General features: G+C 42.7%; 1 protein-coding gene across 7 annotated transcripts in view; it reads right to left on the bottom strand.

The window, feature by feature from the left end:
- CADPS (calcium dependent secretion activator) overlaps positions 1–16769 on the bottom strand; it is a 467508-nt gene that overhangs the window by 342800 nt on the left and 107939 nt on the right. For all 7 annotated transcript variants that reach the window (XM_021695231.1, XM_021695230.1, XM_021695232.1 and 4 more), the window contains one exon: positions 3499–3831. In XM_021695231.1, coding sequence (XP_021550906.1) covers positions 3499–3831 — 333 coding nt within the window. The remainder of the gene's footprint in view (positions 1–3498; positions 3832–16769) is intronic.

The following is a 16769-nucleotide window of genomic DNA, read 5'->3' as shown; positions in this document are numbered from 1 at the left end:
GAGCCCTTAACCTTCTCACTGCTCAGCAGAGGAACCTGTGCCCTACTTGAAGAACTTCGTTTTTATGTCAGTAAGTCAGGGAAAATAACACAAGAACTAAAAATAATGAAGGACAATATCAATTTGCTAGCAGAAGCTGGCCAAGCTCCTAGAACTTGGGGCATTTTTGATCTACTAAATATAGGCAAGTGAGGAAGCTGGTTGAAAAGTGCATTTTAATCAATAGCTATCATTGGGCTTTTGATCCTCAGTTTAATCTTTTTAATTAAATTTCTACTGTTTGGTATTAGTAAACAAATGCCTTATTCCCAAACGTATGTACAAAATAAAATTCTTCTCCTTTCAAAGGCTTTTCCTGGAATTCAACTGACAGTAGAAACTAAACTGTGTACTTCAGAGGGACATGGCTGAGATTCCTCATTTTTCAATCCTCTTGTTGTTCAAATGAGGCAAGTGAAACTCTTTATCATTTCCCTCCTCCATGGGACAAGACACCTGAGGATAGTCTTCCTCAGCTTAATGGGAAAAGACACCTGAGGACTACCCTCTAAGCTCCATGGGACATAGAATACAATCTACCTGCAATCCAAGTACACTTTTAAAAAAATTAGCAGACAACATCTGAATGACATAATTGATCCGAAGTGTTTTCTGAAAAAGATCTTGATCAAAAGGAGGAAATGTGATGAATTTCAATCTAAAATGGAACCAGAGCACATAAAACGGAAAATTTCATGCATGTGTCCTTAGGAAAACAAAACTGAGGACTGAGAGACTAATGTAAATAGAGCCTACACCAAACCTTCAACAGACTCACCTGTAGCTTGCTATAGTTTGCATGTCTGGAATTGCAATTCCTCTCCTATTCCCGAATAAGCTCATCTTTTTGACAAGTTTGAGCTTGCCTCAGTTTACCCCTTTATTTAGGTCAATAAGAGTACTGTATGTTTTTTCTAACTTGTGGAAAACATGTTGAGATTATGAATCTAAATAATTTCTTTTCAGGAGAAAACATAATCCTGCCACTTAACCCTATTTAACAAGTTCAAAAACACTGAGATGAGAAATGGCATAACAATGCATTCATTCCAATAATGCTGCTGTTTTTAAGAAGAAGAAAAATTAATCTCTGGAATCATTCTGTGACTAACAGGTTTAGGAACACTTAACTAGCTCTGTGATTTTGAAAGTTATTTATAACCCAAGCAGGTGATTTGACAACCCATATTCTTGAGGTTGGGAATACCACCTGCTCACCCCATTCTAAAAGCATCATGTGGGATGCAGTAGTATTTTAAATAAAAAGAAAAATTAAATTTAATTTCATATTGAGATTTATCTGGTCATTTCAAAATATTTCTTGACCCATCAAAGAAAACATCTACCTTTTGGTTGGCAATCAGTGTTCTGAATTGAAATTGGCTGAGAAGAAAACAGGATGTGAGAAATATTTTTGAATGCAATATCTGTATTACATTATGAAATGATAAACAGATTCCTACTTACTAAAACATCCAGAAAGTTCTAGGTGAGCTATCATGGTTGATACCAAGACCCCATCTACCAATTAAAATAAACTGCCATCATCCATTTATTAATTCAATAGGCAATTCCTGAGCACCCGGTATGTGCCAAGAATTTTTCATGCCATTGTTTTATGGAAATATTAGCAAATAAAGCAAAAGGTGAGTTACCACCTTCACAAGGCTAACATTCTGGTGAAGGATAGGACTGGAGCACGAGACAGGTAATAAACAGGTAAAAATAGATGAAGAAGGAATGGAAAACAGTGGTAAAAACTATGATAAAAATAGAACAAGGGATGGGATAGTGACTCTGTGAGATGTAAGGCAAGAAAAACTTTCGATGGGGTGGTCTTGGAAGACGTCTTAGAAAAGTTGACATTTAAGCTGTGGCATTAATGCAAAGATCTTGGCAAAAAGCATTCTAAACTGAGGGAGGAGCAAATGCAAAGGCCCAGAACCAATTTGGTGTTTTGGGGAAACAGAAAGAAGTCCAGTGAGCGAGCATGCGGGGAAAACAGTTATGAGCAAGAGTAGTTCATGCACTGCCTCAAGCCTTAGTGAAGAGTTGGGACGTCACTCTAAAGATGTTGGGGTGCTACTGGAATGTCTTAAACAGGAGGGTGGCCTGATCCAATTTATATTTTAAAAAGCTTGCACTAGTTGGTGTGTGGTGGGCATGTTACTGTGGGGCAAGAGAGGAGGCAGGGTCACCAGTTGGGTAGACACTGCGGTCATTCAGGTAAGAGGTGTTGCTGCCTTCAACTAGAGGGTAGCCATGAAGGCAGAAAGAAGTAAGCCTCAAAATCTTGTAGTTCTTATGTTAACCATTTATGGCACTGTCTGTGGACTTTTTGCCTCTTCTGGTAGACTATTGTAACTGCTACCATTTATAAAGTGCCCCATGTTGCTCTGGGCTTCGTACACATTGAATCCTTGTAACAATTTCATCCCAAGCTCATGTGTGAGGAAGTTAACTAACTCCCCAAGGCCACAAAGCTAGTGAGGGTCATATTAAGATTTACCTCGGTCTGTCTGATTCCGAGCAAGGCACAACTCGGCCAATATACTGTAGTGTCTTAATTTAACCTACCTTAGGGGCCGAGTTAGCCCAGGGAAATCAGAGCACAGCTGAGTTTCGTTAATGGTTCTTAAACGAAGGGCAGTAAAACTACCAGGAAGGGAGCTCTTGCCTAAAATGCAGATTCCTGAGCCCTGTCCTGAAAATGCAGAATCAGAATCTCTAGGTTTGGGGCCTGGGAATGTGAATTTTAAAAATGCTCCCAAGTGACACTCAGGAAAATTTGCAAAGACCGCAAAGTAGGTTGGTGGAAAGGTTAGGTAGGAAATGAAGATCTAGAGCACCTCACTCCTACAATCCCTGATCCAGAGAAAATATAGGCCCACTTTGAGTGGGCCCAAGCTGAGTCTCAGCTAGCCCCCTCAAATCCACTTGGAAATTCATGATGTGAGTAATATACTGGTATGATATACTCAGACCTTCTGGAAGCTTTCTATTTTAAATAATTACTCTGGATGATGAGGTACTAAGTCCATTTGTCGCCCTAGCTGAGGAAGTACAAGCCACTCAACTTGTAAACATCATATATTTTAAAGGCAAAACCATCTTTCTAAAAAATTGTTTTGATATTTTAGCTTTTTCAACACATGGGAGTCAGGCCATATTCATAAAACCAACTTACCTATTAGACAGGATATACACAGTGCCTAGGGCCCACAAGACTTCTAAGGGTGTACAAAAATGTTTTCATTTCTTTTAAAACCAGAAGATAAACACGAACATATTCTGGCCTGGATTATATTAAATTTTTACCAATGCAATTGTAAAATATAATTTTAATTATTTTTTTTAATCAAGAAGTGGCCCATGAAGACAACAGTGCCTCGGGCACACAGAAGTAATAATGTCACCCTACGTAGTCACAGCTCGGGGCCCAGGTGAGAGAAACCTTACCTGGCATGCATTGTATAAGAGCTGATGTTCGAACTTCTTGATCCCCAGAATGTTCTGGAACATCTCATAGAGCTGCTCCTTGCTCAGAATCAGCTCGGAGGCTGCACTGGCTGTCATCCGGGCCTGCTGCTTCCTGGGGTCCTCTTCCCCACGGTAGATGGCATCAAACTTGGCCATCCAGGAGCTCAGCACAGTCTCCTTGCTAAGCCCATCAATCTCAGGCAGGCTGCGCACCCTCTTCTCGATGTGCTTCTTGAAGACCTCTCTGGAGTCATTGGCAGAGCAGCCCCCACTCTGCACCATACGGGCCACACGGTCACTCTTCAGGAACACCTGAGCAAGAATAGGGACAGGAAAGATATTAGGGACTCAGCCCTGGAAATACCAGTTTCCTAGGGCTGAGGGCTGGGCTGACCGCCATTATGGGCATCATGGGAGGGACCAGCATCCTGCCCCACTATCTCCTAGTTGTGTGAACTCAGAGAAGTCACTTACATGTTTTGCTTTTGTGTCCACATCTGGAAAATGAAAATAACAATAGTACTTACCAGGTTGTTAAAAGGATTACATTGGGACAGTAATATCATGAGAGGCAGCATATACTACATAGACTCTGTGCTCGAACAGCTTGGGTTCTTTCTCTACCACTTATTGGCTGTTGTTTCTCTCATCAAGTTAACCTCTTTGTACCTCAGTTTTGTCATCTATAAAATGGGATGACAGTGGTCTCTACAACATAGGTATTTTAAAATGAGGATTAAATGGATTCATATATGATAACCACTTTAAAAAGTGGCCCATAGTAATTCCGTATGGGTTGTTATTATGGTTATTATTATTTTTTGACTTTTTACATTGAAGTATAGTCAATGTACAATGTTACATTAGTTTCAGGCATATAACATAGTGATTCAACAAGTTTATATGTTATGTCACACTGACCACAGTGTAGCTACCATCTGTCAGCATACAATTCTATTATAATACCATTGACTATATTCCTTATGCTCTGCCTTTTATCCCAGGACTTCCTCATTCCATAACTGGAAGCCTCTATCTCCCATTCCCCTTCACCCATTTTGCCCATCTCCCACCCCTCTCCTCTGGCAACCGTCAGTTTGTTCTCTTTATTTATGGGTCCATTTCTGCTTTTTATTTATTTATTCATTTGTTTTATTTTTTAGACTCCACATATAAGTGAAATCATATAGCATTTGTCTTTTTCTACCAGATTTATTTCACTTAGAATAATACTCTCTAGGTCTATCTATGTTGTAGCAAATGGCAAGATGTCATTCTTTTTTACGTCTATGTAATATTCTCAAGGGTATACATGTACACACACATACCGCATCTTCATTATCCATTCATCTACTGATGGACACTTAGGTTGTTTCTGTACCTTGGCTACTGCAAATACTGCACTGAACATAGGGGTGCATATATATTTTCAAATTAGTGTTTTTGTTTTCTTTGGGTAAATACCCAGTAGTGGAATTACTGGATCATATTATATTTCTCTTTTTAATTTTCTGAGGAACCACCACACTGTTTTCCAAAGTGGTTGCATCAATCTACGTTCTCACCAACAGTGCATGAGCATTCCTTTCTCTCCATGACTTCACCAACTCTTACAAACCAGGGTGTCTCACCTCACACCAGTCCGAATGGCTAAAATTAACAAGTCAGGAAATGACAGATGTTGGTGGGGATGCGAAGAAAGGGGAACTCTCCTACACTGTTGGTGGGAATGCAAGCTGGTGCAACCACTCTGGAAAACAGTATGAAGGTTCCTCAAAAAGTTGAAAATAGAGCCACCATATGATCCAGCAATTGCACTACTGGGTATTTATCCCAAAGGTACAAATGTAGGGATCTGAAGGGGTATGTGCACCCCGATGTTTATAGCAGCAACGTCCACAATAGCCAAACTGTGGAAAGAGCCAAGATGTCCATCGACAGATGAATAGATAAAGAAGTAGTGGTATATATATGCAATGGAGTATTATGTAGCCATCAAAAGGAATGAAATCTTGCCATTTGCAACGACGTGGATGGAACTGGAGGGTATTATGCTGAGCAAAATAAGTCAATCAGAGAAAGACATGTATCATATGACCTCACTGATATGAGGAATTCTTAATCTCAGGAAACAAACTGAGGGTTGCTGGAGTGGTGGGGGGTGGGAGGGATGGGGTGACTGGGTGATAGACACTGGGGAGGGTATGTGCTATGATGACCGCTGTGAATTGGTCAAGACTGTTGAATCATAGATCTGTACCTCTGAAACAAATAATGCAATATATGTTAAGAAAAAAAAAAGAAGAAGATAGCAGGAGGGGAAGAATGAAGGGGGGGAAATCGGAGGGGGAGACGAACCACGAGAGACGATGGACTCTGAAAAACAAACTGAGGGTTCTAGAGGGGAGGGGGGTGGGAGGATGGGTTAGCCTGGTGATGGGTATTGAGGAGGGCACGTTCTGCATGGAGCACTGGGTGTTATGCACAAACAATGAATCATGGAACACTACATCAAAAACTAATGACATAATGTATGGTGATTAAAATAACAATGAAAAAAATTTAAAAAAAAATAAATAAACAAGCCAGGGTGTCTCAGAGTGCTCACTGCAGGGGGTGCCCTAGTGGGGTGACTAGAGCTGAGGTGAGGTCCTGGCTGAGGCACTCCATGCAGGGAACCAAGGCGGGCATGGACTGGGGTTCCTGGGGCATTCTGCACAGGGGGTGCCCTCGTGGGGGTTGGGGATGGGCTGGGGGCCGAAGAGGGCATGGGGCCACGAGGTCCCGGAGCCGTGCCCTAGCAAGCGCCTGAAGCCCAAGTGGTGTGGGCATAGAGTGTTCTGGGCTGCTCTGTACCTGTGTCGCAGCAGCTAGAGCTGTAGTGAGCGCCAACCAGAGGTGTCCGGGTGTGTAGAGGGCTGGGGCCGCCTTGGGGGGACCGGGCTTGCTGAGGCGGCCGGCGGGCTCCGGCGTCCAGACCCCCGCTCCCGTCACTTGGAGCGGGCGTAAACCCGGCGGCTCGCCAGCCTCTCTGACCCAGAGTTCCGGCGGCTCGCTGGCCAGCCGGCGGCGTTCTAGGACCAGCTCCTTTCTATTCTCGTTGCTCTTCTAAACTGCGGCTCCCTCAATCCGGTCCCTCCCTTCTGCAGTTGGCAGCTTTAGGGGCGCGAATCCCTTTCGTTACCCTGTCCCTGTCTCTTAACTGTTCTCTGTGTGGTCTCTTCAGCTTTTGTTATACAGAAGCTATTCAGTCAGCCCTCAGTTCTACTTCAGGAGGAATTGCTCCATAAATAGGTGTGGATACGGTTTGTCCCTGTGGAGGAGGTGAGCTCAGCGTCTTCCCACGTTGCCATCTTGGACCAGATCCCCAGCGTGGCTGTTACTGTTATGTGCAAACATGGCATGAGGTCTGACACACGTTAACCACCATTTATATTTCATTTTATCCTCTCAATGATGCTCACCACACTTGAAATTGAACAAGTATTGGGTAAATATGTATTTAATGTCTCCCTTCCTGAAATGTGAACTCCATTAGGGCTGTGCCCTTCTTGTTCCCCACAATGTCATCTACCTCTGGTATAGAGCCTGGCACTTTAAAAGCAAATGAACAAAGAAGGTAGGCATTATAGTCGGTCCATCTTATAGACTGAAAACCAAGACTCCAGAGAGGGGTGGGGACTTGTTCTTGGTAACTCAAACTGGCTGATTACAAGGTAATTTCACCCTGGCTCCTTCCTTCCCTAAGGGTCTCGCCTGCCTGGTGGAGAACCTCTTCTGTCTGGTGAAGAACCCCTGGTGGTTTTGCTGGTGCTGCCTAAGGTCCTGGGACCAAGCCATCCATTAAGAACAGTTTACTTTTGCTCCAGTGCCCACCATTTGGAAGTGTACACAGGTACATGGTTCTGGGGTGTAATACAAGGTGGTGAAACTGCTGCTTCATATTCATGAAGAGGAAACATCTGACATTTTTGAGCTGTGTCCTGGTCACACTTCTGAAGGTGCATAAATATCCTTCCAGAGGCAGAACAAATGTTCACTCCCCTGTCAGATTTCAGGAAATGCCCTTGTTAGCCAGGAGACAGCAGTGCTTGGGGGACATCTCACTGCCTCCTGCTTCATCACAAAGCCTTCCTTGGGGAGGAGAGATGTTAGAAAGGTGCTCTCCATCTACTGCTAAATTAATGAACTAATTTAAAAAGAAGGAGGGCTGAGGATTTGCTTCACAGGCGAGGGCCATGGCCTGCTTCTCTGTGCCTGGGAACTAACTGGTACTCACTTGAGACCTCAGAGTTCATTTAAAAATCAATTGTAGAAAAAGAGCTTCAACTAAATCCTTAGGCCTTATGAGCTTTAATGAAATCAAGAATTTTCCTGAAAATCTGTAATGTTTAATGCAGATAGTTTCTCCATCTACTTAATACATCATATCCCAGTTATAGGTCTGGGTCTCAAAGAACATCAAAGTTTCGGGACGACTGGGTGGCTCAGTTGGTTAAGCGTCTGCCTTCGGCTCCGGTCATGATCCCAGGGTCCTGGGATCCAGTCCCACATTGGGCTCCTTGTTCAGCAAGGAGCCTGCTTCTCCCTCTCCCTGCCTCTGTCTCTCTCTGACAAATAAATAAATAAAATCTTAAAAAAAAAAAAAAGAACATCAAAGTTTTGAAGCAAAGAGAGGAAGTTTCTGCAGTATAGCATTGAGACAGGAGGTATAAACCATGGTCCCAGGCCAGTTCTACTACTAACTGGCTGTATGACTTTGGGTAAGTCACCTCCCCTCTCGGGTTCTCCAGCTTCTTATTTGTACATGAAGAGAATTGAACTAAAAAAATTTGAGGTTGCCCTTTTGGTTGTAATGTTTATACTCTTCTTCATGATCACATTCATCCTTTCTTTGGGCACTCACTAGGTAGAAGGCACTGTGCCAGGTACCAGCAATATAGTGGTGAGCAAAACAGATGCAGATCCAGCCTTCATGCCTCCATGACGTCATCCTAATAATCCCACAGAAATATTACAATCTGGGACAAGTGCTTTCAAGGGGAAGTACATGGGACCATGGGTGTCTATAGCTAGGAAACTATTCCAGTATGGAATAAGGAAAGACTTCCTGGAGGAAAACTCCTTTGGGATGATATGTAAATGATGGGTAGGTAAAAAGAGAGTGAAAGAGTATTTCAGAGAGAAGGAACCATATGTGTAAAGATCCTGAATGTCTGAGGAAATAGGGAGAGCCATTGTGGCTGTGGCAGTGAGGGGTGGGGTGTGACCAATGGCAGGAAGGAGCCAGGTGGTGGAGGTATGGGAAGCCACATTATGGTTATTGGTCTTAATTTAAAGTGCACTGGGAAGCTACTGAAGGTTTTAAGCAGGGACATGGCATGATCAAGTTCAGATTCTCTGGCTTTAATGTGGAAAAACAACCTGAAGGGGGTTAAGAGAATAGGTAGGAGGCCAGGTGGGGGGCACTTGCAGGAGCACCAATGAGTGATGATGGTGGTGAAGATTCAAAGGGGTTAATTATTTGTTTTCAGCTCTAATGAACATCAGTGACTTAAAATATTTGATCAACAAAGCACCTGTACTCTCCTCCCATCTGTCCACACCAGTGTCCCTAGAGCAGGCCCCTGTTATAAGCTCTTTGCACCATATTCCTTTCCCCCAAAGCCCTTCCATAGCTGTCATTTTTCTCTGTGACTGTTTGGTTAATATCTGAGCTCCAGCTAGACTGTAAGTCCCAGGAAGGCAGGAGTTGTAGCTGTTTTTTCCCCCATTCCTTTTTCTGAGTGCCTAAGACAGTGCCTGCCACATAGTTGGTGCTGTGTTAAGAATGAGTGAATGAACAACACAAACAAAGTAGATGTCTCAAAGCAGAGACCTTATTGAGATTATATCTGGATGGGAGCGAGCAGGTGAAGGGAAAATAAGGAAGCACGATATATCGGTCTCTTAACACAATGGACTGAGGCTAGATTTTCCAAGGGACGTGACAATAGGGGTAAGAAATGAGGATGTTGGCACATTACTTCTAGCTGGCATCCATAACTGACTGGGTGACCCCTGGATCCTGCACACATCATCTGTATCACGTAGACCCTTCTTTGTATAAAGTATCCACTCAATAAATATTTATTCAAATACTAGTGGATGACCAAGTCACTTAACTTCTAGAACCCTCACTCTCCTTTGCTGTCACATGGGGTTAATTCAGCCAGCCTTCTCCGACAAGGATCAAACTGAAAGAACTTTGAAAAACAGAGGGCTTCATCTGTCTAGAGATAAGATATGACTGCCGGGCCCCAGAATGAGGGGAGATGAGTAGAATGTCAGTAGCGTGAGGAAGGAGGCTGGAGACTGAGGAGACAACAAAGATGAAGTGCCAAACAGGAGGCAAGGCAGCCATGGGGAGAGAAATTGGCAGTAGAAAACTAATTTTCCAGGCACATCATCTGTCTTGGCTTTTTAGTCTGTCAGAGGGAAGTGTTAGAAGGGTCTGGGCCAGCCTCAACCTACAGTGAATATGGCACCTGAGTACCGATGTGCTTGGGTGTCTCTAAAACCACCCTGGAAACCCATTTGTAGTGGGAGCTGTAGCTGGTGTTTCTGTTTCCTGTTTTCTTTTTGGGGCTATTGCAAGAGACTTCAACCCCAGGCACAGTTCTATGCAGCACATCCATAAATCCTTCCTGCTCCTCTGCTAACTTCCCAGACAGGTCATAATGGGAGATGGAAGATAAACAAATAAATACAGAATGGTGAAGGGCAGTCAATTCAGTGACTTGGCCTCATCCATCAGCCCTTCCCTCCATTGCCAGAGCCAAGCAACCTCAAGGTTGTTTTAGGAACACCCACGCACATCAGCACTTAAGGACTGTACAGGGTACGAGGTAAAGCTGGCCCAGCTCCCACTTTCTGATCCTTTCCTGCTCTATAAAAGCATGTCATTCCAACATAGATAAGAAAAATACCTAGATGTTGGAGTAAATAAGGTTTAAAAACACCCACAACAACTTGGTTGCTACTAATGAAAGCTACATCGGACAGCCCAGAGTTCAAGTCCCAACTCTACCAGTTGCTCGCTTTGTCACCTGAGCAAGTTACTTAATCTTCCTGGGCTTTGGCTGCCCCATCTTTCAAATGGGAATCCTAACAATCCTCTCATGTAGGATTTGGATGAGGATTCACTGAAACAATGCATATCAATTGGTGAGCGTATAAATGGTCCTGGGAAAATTGGACAGCCACATGTAGAAGAATGAAACTGGACCATTTTCTTACACCATACACAAAGATAAACTCAAAATGGATGTAAGACCTAAGTGAGGGCCAGGAATCCATCAGATTCCTAGAGGAGAACACAGGCAGCAACCGCTGTGATCTTGGCCACAGCAACTTCTTGCTAGACACGTCTCCAAAGCAAGGGAAACAAAAGCAAAAAATGAACTATTGGGACTTCATCAAGATAAAAAGTTCTTGCACAGCAAAGGAACCAGCCAACAAAACTAAAACTCCCAACCTATGGAATAGGAGAAGATATTTACAAATGACATATTAGATAAAGGCCTAGTATCCAAGATCTATAAAGAACTTATCGAACTCAGCACCCAAAAAACAAATAATGCAGTCAAGAAATAGGCAGAAGACAGGAACAGGCATTTCTCCAAAGAAGACATTACAAATGGCCAACAGACACATGAAAAAATGTTCCACATCACTTGGCATCAGGGAAATACAAATCAAAACCACAATAAGATACCACCTTATACCAGTCAGAATGGTTAAAATTAACAAGTCAGGAAACGACAGATGTTGGCGATGATGTGGAGAAAGGGGAACCCTCATACACTGTTGGTGGGAATGCAAGCTGGTGCAGCCACTCTGGAAAACAGTATGGAGGTTCCTCCAGAAGTTAAAAATAGAGCTACCCCACCTGCATCCCAGTATTCATAGCAGCAATGTCCACAATAGCCAAACTGTGGAAAGAGCCGAGATGTCCATTGACAGATAAATGGAAGATGTGGCATACATATATACAATGGAATATTACTAAGACATCAGAAAGGATGAATACTTACCATTTACATCAATGTGGATGGAACTGGAGGGTATTATGCTGAGCTAAATAGGTCAGTCAGAGAAAGACAATTATACGGTTTCACTCATATATGGAATATAAAAAACAGGGCAGAGGACTGTAGGGGAAGGGAGGGAAAACTGAATGGGAGGTCATCAGAGAGGGAGCAAAACCACGAGAGACTCTTAATTATAGGAAACAAACTGAGGGTAGCTGGAGGGGAGGTAGGTGAGGGGATGGGATAATTGGTGGATGGGCCTTAAGGACGGCATGTGATGTGATGAGCACTGGGTGTTACACGCAACTGATAAATTATTGAACACTACATCTAAAACTAATGATGTACTACAAGTTGGCTAAATGAATTTAAATAAAAAAATTGGTGAGCATAATGTCTGTAATGGTGCCTATTATATTTACTACTGAATGTAATAGAAGTTAGCGGTTATTTTTAAATAGAATATCGTGCAGCCATGAAAAAAGATAATATTTTCTTATTAGCATCAAAAGATGTCCTGATAGACTGTCAAAGCAGATAATTCCAGTGGTAGAGGTAAAGTGAAGCTGGGGTGATAAGAGCATGACCCTGTATTAAGAACAGTACAGGTAATAAAACTGATGAGAATATGTCCTAAGTGTGACTGTGCAGAGGTAGGGAAGAAATTGAAACCCACTGTGCTAAATGAAACAAGTGGGTAAGTAATATTTTGTGGTTATTCTCCCTGATAATCTTAATTTGGAAATCAAATAGCTATCTTTATGTTTATAGACACATTAAAGATACCTGAAAAGATACATACCAACATTTAATAGTGGTTGTCTAGGGTGATGGGATTACAGGTGGTTTTCCAACCACGTGCTTTGGATTTTTTTCCTACATCATCTATTTTTATAATTTCTGTAGTACATATTTATAATTTTATGTTATGTTTTACTTTATAATCACTTCAAACACCTCTCCCAAATGGAAAAATTACAAATTTTACCTTCACTGAGGCAAGGAGCATGTCAGTTTCTAAAATAAAATGCACCTTTGGATCTGAAAGATACCTTTCACCAAAAGTAAAGGACCCTGGGGCAAACTTTAGAAGCAAATCTGGGACTTCAGAAGCAGGAGGTGGTGGTAGGTTAGCAGCAAAAGCAGTTCCATCCATTTCCTATTTCTATACCCTGTCCCCCAGGCTTGACCTTGTACCTCCCCTACCCCACACCCAGGCCCTGAAACTAGGGAGTGGATTGATTCTATTAATTTTCAACTCTCTCCTATTATTTCTATGCAGCAGATGTGTACTGACCACCATCCTCCCCCTCTAAACTTAATATATTTATGATGGCCCTTTCCAGGTGCTAGATTTAGGGTGAGGTTTTGTGTGTGTGTGTGTGTGTGTGTGTATGTGTGCGCGCGCGCGCGTGTGTAATTTAATCCTGACAACAATTATGCAGGAAGGTCCTAGTACAGATAAAGTAACCGAGGCTCGGCCTTGGCCGAGGTCTCACAGCCAGTGCACAGTAGAGCTAGAAGTCAACCCCACATCCTGCAGGCACGACACATCCTCCTAAACCTCCTAAACCACTCCTAAACCACTCTGACCTCTGCCGCCTCCTTCCTTGCTCCACTTTCCCCATGAGAACAAATATATTTACCATGGATGGTTACTCTTCTCCTAGGGAGACATCTGTTCTAAGGCCACTGGGGAGTTATAGTGGTTTTGCTTATTGGAAAAGACAGAGCTTCATTTCAGAGAAATAGTCAGATATGACCTGACTTCTACTTTAATTAGATTTAAAAAAAAAAAAAAAGTCAATCATAAAGACTGAATACACTGTCATCGAGTGTAGAGGACACCTGCAGTTTATGCCTGCCAAAGATCCTTCCTCTCCCGATCACAGTGCCTCAGCCTGAGAATGTCTTTGCCACTGTGCACAGTCTCAGTGGGACTGTCAGTCATGAGAGTATGTCCTTCCTTAGCCGTGGTGGGTTGTAACCTGAGGCCGGCTAGTCAGATTCAGACTGGGATGGCACAAGAATAGAAATGGGATTGGAGGAGAGTCATACCAGTGATGGGGTGTCCACTATATCCATCAGCCGCCTGGCTTCCTGAGGTTAAGCTGCTTGGTTTCCCTTTTTTTTTCTGTAGCTTGGTTATAACCTTTGATATCTTTTATTGCTGTTGTTATTGTTGTTGTGCTGTTGTTGTTGCTATTATTATTATTAGGGCTTAATTTAACCAGTCCGTCAGTTGTTGTTGCCAGCAAATACAAAATTCTGTTTTATAATAGCAGTCAAAGTTAGTTTGAGAAAAACCAACTGGGCCTTTGTTAGAGATTAGCTAAGAACAAAATAAATCCAAACAAACTCAATCAGAGCAGTGTCACTGGCTGAAGCCCAGACATCAGCAGAAGTGTTCTAAAATGGGTGTGTGTACATCTTCTACCTCATTCTACCTCCCCACTTCCCACCAAACCCCCGTTTCCTTCCAGGCAGGCTCCGAGTGAGAGGTTTTATAAATCTTTTCCATCCACCTCTTTTCTCTGACACCAGGACCAGCATGCAAAGGAACCAAAACAAAGCAGGGAGATGGGGAGTGAGGGTGAGAATGCAGGGTGGGAGGGCTTATGTTTTAGACATTTGTCTTAAAAGCACTGAGAGTTAGGGAAGGTGTGGGGGCCCCGTAGAAATGGGTGAGCTCTCTGATGTTTCCCACACCTGTGGGAACGGGACAGAGTCACTCGGTCAGATCTCCCAGATCTCAGAGCACCCACTTCAGTGCCCAGCCCTCAAAGCCAGGATGCAAGAGATTAAAGGATTAATCTGCTGTCTTGCTTGATCGGCTTTGGCGATCAGGGCCAGCAGGAAAGGATAAAATAAACTTTCATGCTCTTAGAGCCAGAGAGAACACTGGTCTCCCATTACCCTGCCCAGCTCAGGTCCCAGGCCCAAGTGGCTTGATGCTAATGCTGGCCAGTGGGGTTCAGATGGGCTGGATGGGCACAGATGGAGAAAGAACAGAGCTACCTACTCCTTTTATCTAAAAAAATTTTCTTTACTACTCTAGGGTGTGGAAAAAACATTATTGCCTTGGCAAAACAAAGCCAATGCCTGAAACCACTTTTTCTAGTATAGTCCTCTCCAAACTTTGATGAAAAGTTGTTTTTCAAAAATATCATTACCGGGGCACTTGGGTGGCTCATTTGTTAAGCATCTGCCTTCAGCTCAGGTCATGATCCCAGGGTCCTGGGATCGAGCCCCGCATCAGGCTCCCTGCTCCGCTGGAAGCCTGCTTCTCCCTCTCCCACTCCCCTTGCTTGTGTTCCCTCTCTCGCTGTGTCTCTCTCTGTCAAATAAATAAATAAAATCTTTAAAAAAAATCATTACCATTAGCAAACTGGGATGTGAAGGTGTGGTATGGTGGGGTGGAATGTGTGTGTGTGTGTGTGTGTGTGTGTGAGAGAGAGAGAGAGAGAGAGAGAGAGAGATTGAACATGTATTTAGAAGGATATCCATTGGTTTTGCCTGCCAAGCATACATTCCCCCCTTCTGGTAAAAATCACCCTCATTTCTCAATGAAAAGTCACTGTACTTTCACTATAGATGGTTCTAGTGTGGTTGCGCCTGCTCACAGCCTCCAGAGGTGGTATCTGTCCTAGCAATGATCCCCTGGTCTAGTTTACCCTCCATCCATTGTGATTGACTCCAGAAAGGACACATGACCCATGTCAGCCCAACCAAGTGACCTGAGGCCTCTTGCTGGGACTCTCCGCAAAAAGGTATTCTCTTCACTCCTGCGGTTGCTAAGCTGGTAGGGCATGGCCTGAAGTTGCCAGGATCCTCCACATGCAGAAAGCCAGCCCAAGAATAAAGCCAACACAGGGAAGAACAAAGCCAGGGTAGGGGAGAAAGATACCCATCCTGCTGGCATCTTTGGATTTTCAGATCCAGCCACAGCTAAAACCAGGTCTATTCCTGGCCTTTTAAGTTGCTTGAGCAAATAAATCTCATTTTTGACTTAAGCCAGTTTGACCTAGGTGTCTGTCACTTGTAATCCAAAGAGTCTTGTCCAAGACAGATATTGACAGGGAAGCAACTGGATCCTGGAGGAGGGTATAGAAAGAAACCCTAGCTTCTCCACTGCCCAAGAGTGAAGTGAGAGGGAGAAAGGGAGGAGTAACAAACTTGGAGCTCTCCCAAGGAAAGTGTTAATCTTGATCCTTTGATTGGGGACCTTTGCTTCAGAGGATTAGATTTCCCAGGAACATGCATCCCAACAATCTAAAGTTTACTAATGAATACAGTAAATAATTTATACCACACATTATTTCCTGTTACTCAAATCTTAATATTAACTACTCAGTGATTTCACAATGCCTGTATTCTCACCAAACTAAAAAGAGGCACTTTCAAATAAACTAGCCACTATAGAAAAAAATATCAGCATCACTATAGATATAATGGTAATTTCCAGAGACTCCTTAGCACATTGATGACTATTAATTTTCAAAGTTAATTAATAGATAGAAATGGCACTTTCTTTTAATTTATGTCATTAGTCAAACGAGCTTTCTAATTAAGATGTGCAATCTACAAATTTATAAACTGGTGAATAACTCCAAACATGGAGAATTATTAGTGAGGGTCTGCCTCGTCTGAATTGGCTTCAGAACTTGCAAAAAGCGGGAGAATTAATTTCATTCCCTGGCGGTTTCTCAACAAAATCTTCAGTTAAATATATTCAAATTATTCATTACCATACCGTCATCATGGTTCTGAATCTCATTTCCACTTTCTGTTAAATTCAAATGAAATATTGTACCACATCTGATAAACAAGTAAGTTTGACACTTATTGACAATATCAATACTATTTGTAAAATGAAAACAAAAAGCTTAAATTTGACAAATATAAAAATAAACCAGACTTCTAAAACAAACCCAAATAGAAATTTCATTGAGAAAATGTGTAAAATGAGTCTGCGCCTGGACATAGCAAACATCAAAGAGACAAAGGCTGTTTACCATTAAACACTAATTAGCAAACCAGTCAATAGTATTTGCACAAGATCTAATTACAGTCTTGCTCTACTCTCTCTGTGAAAAGAGCCAAGTACTTCAACAAGTGGGAAGGAGAGTTTTACTGAATCAATCAACTAACATTTTTAAAGTGTCCATCAGGGATTGG

This window comes from Neomonachus schauinslandi, chromosome 1 (assembly GCF_002201575.2).
Source record: "Neomonachus schauinslandi chromosome 1, ASM220157v2, whole genome shotgun sequence".
Lineage (NCBI taxonomy): Eukaryota > Metazoa > Chordata > Mammalia > Carnivora > Phocidae > Neomonachus > Neomonachus schauinslandi.
The sequence above is the reverse complement of the archived record's forward strand: the minus strand, read 5'-3'. Positions and strand labels throughout refer to the sequence as shown.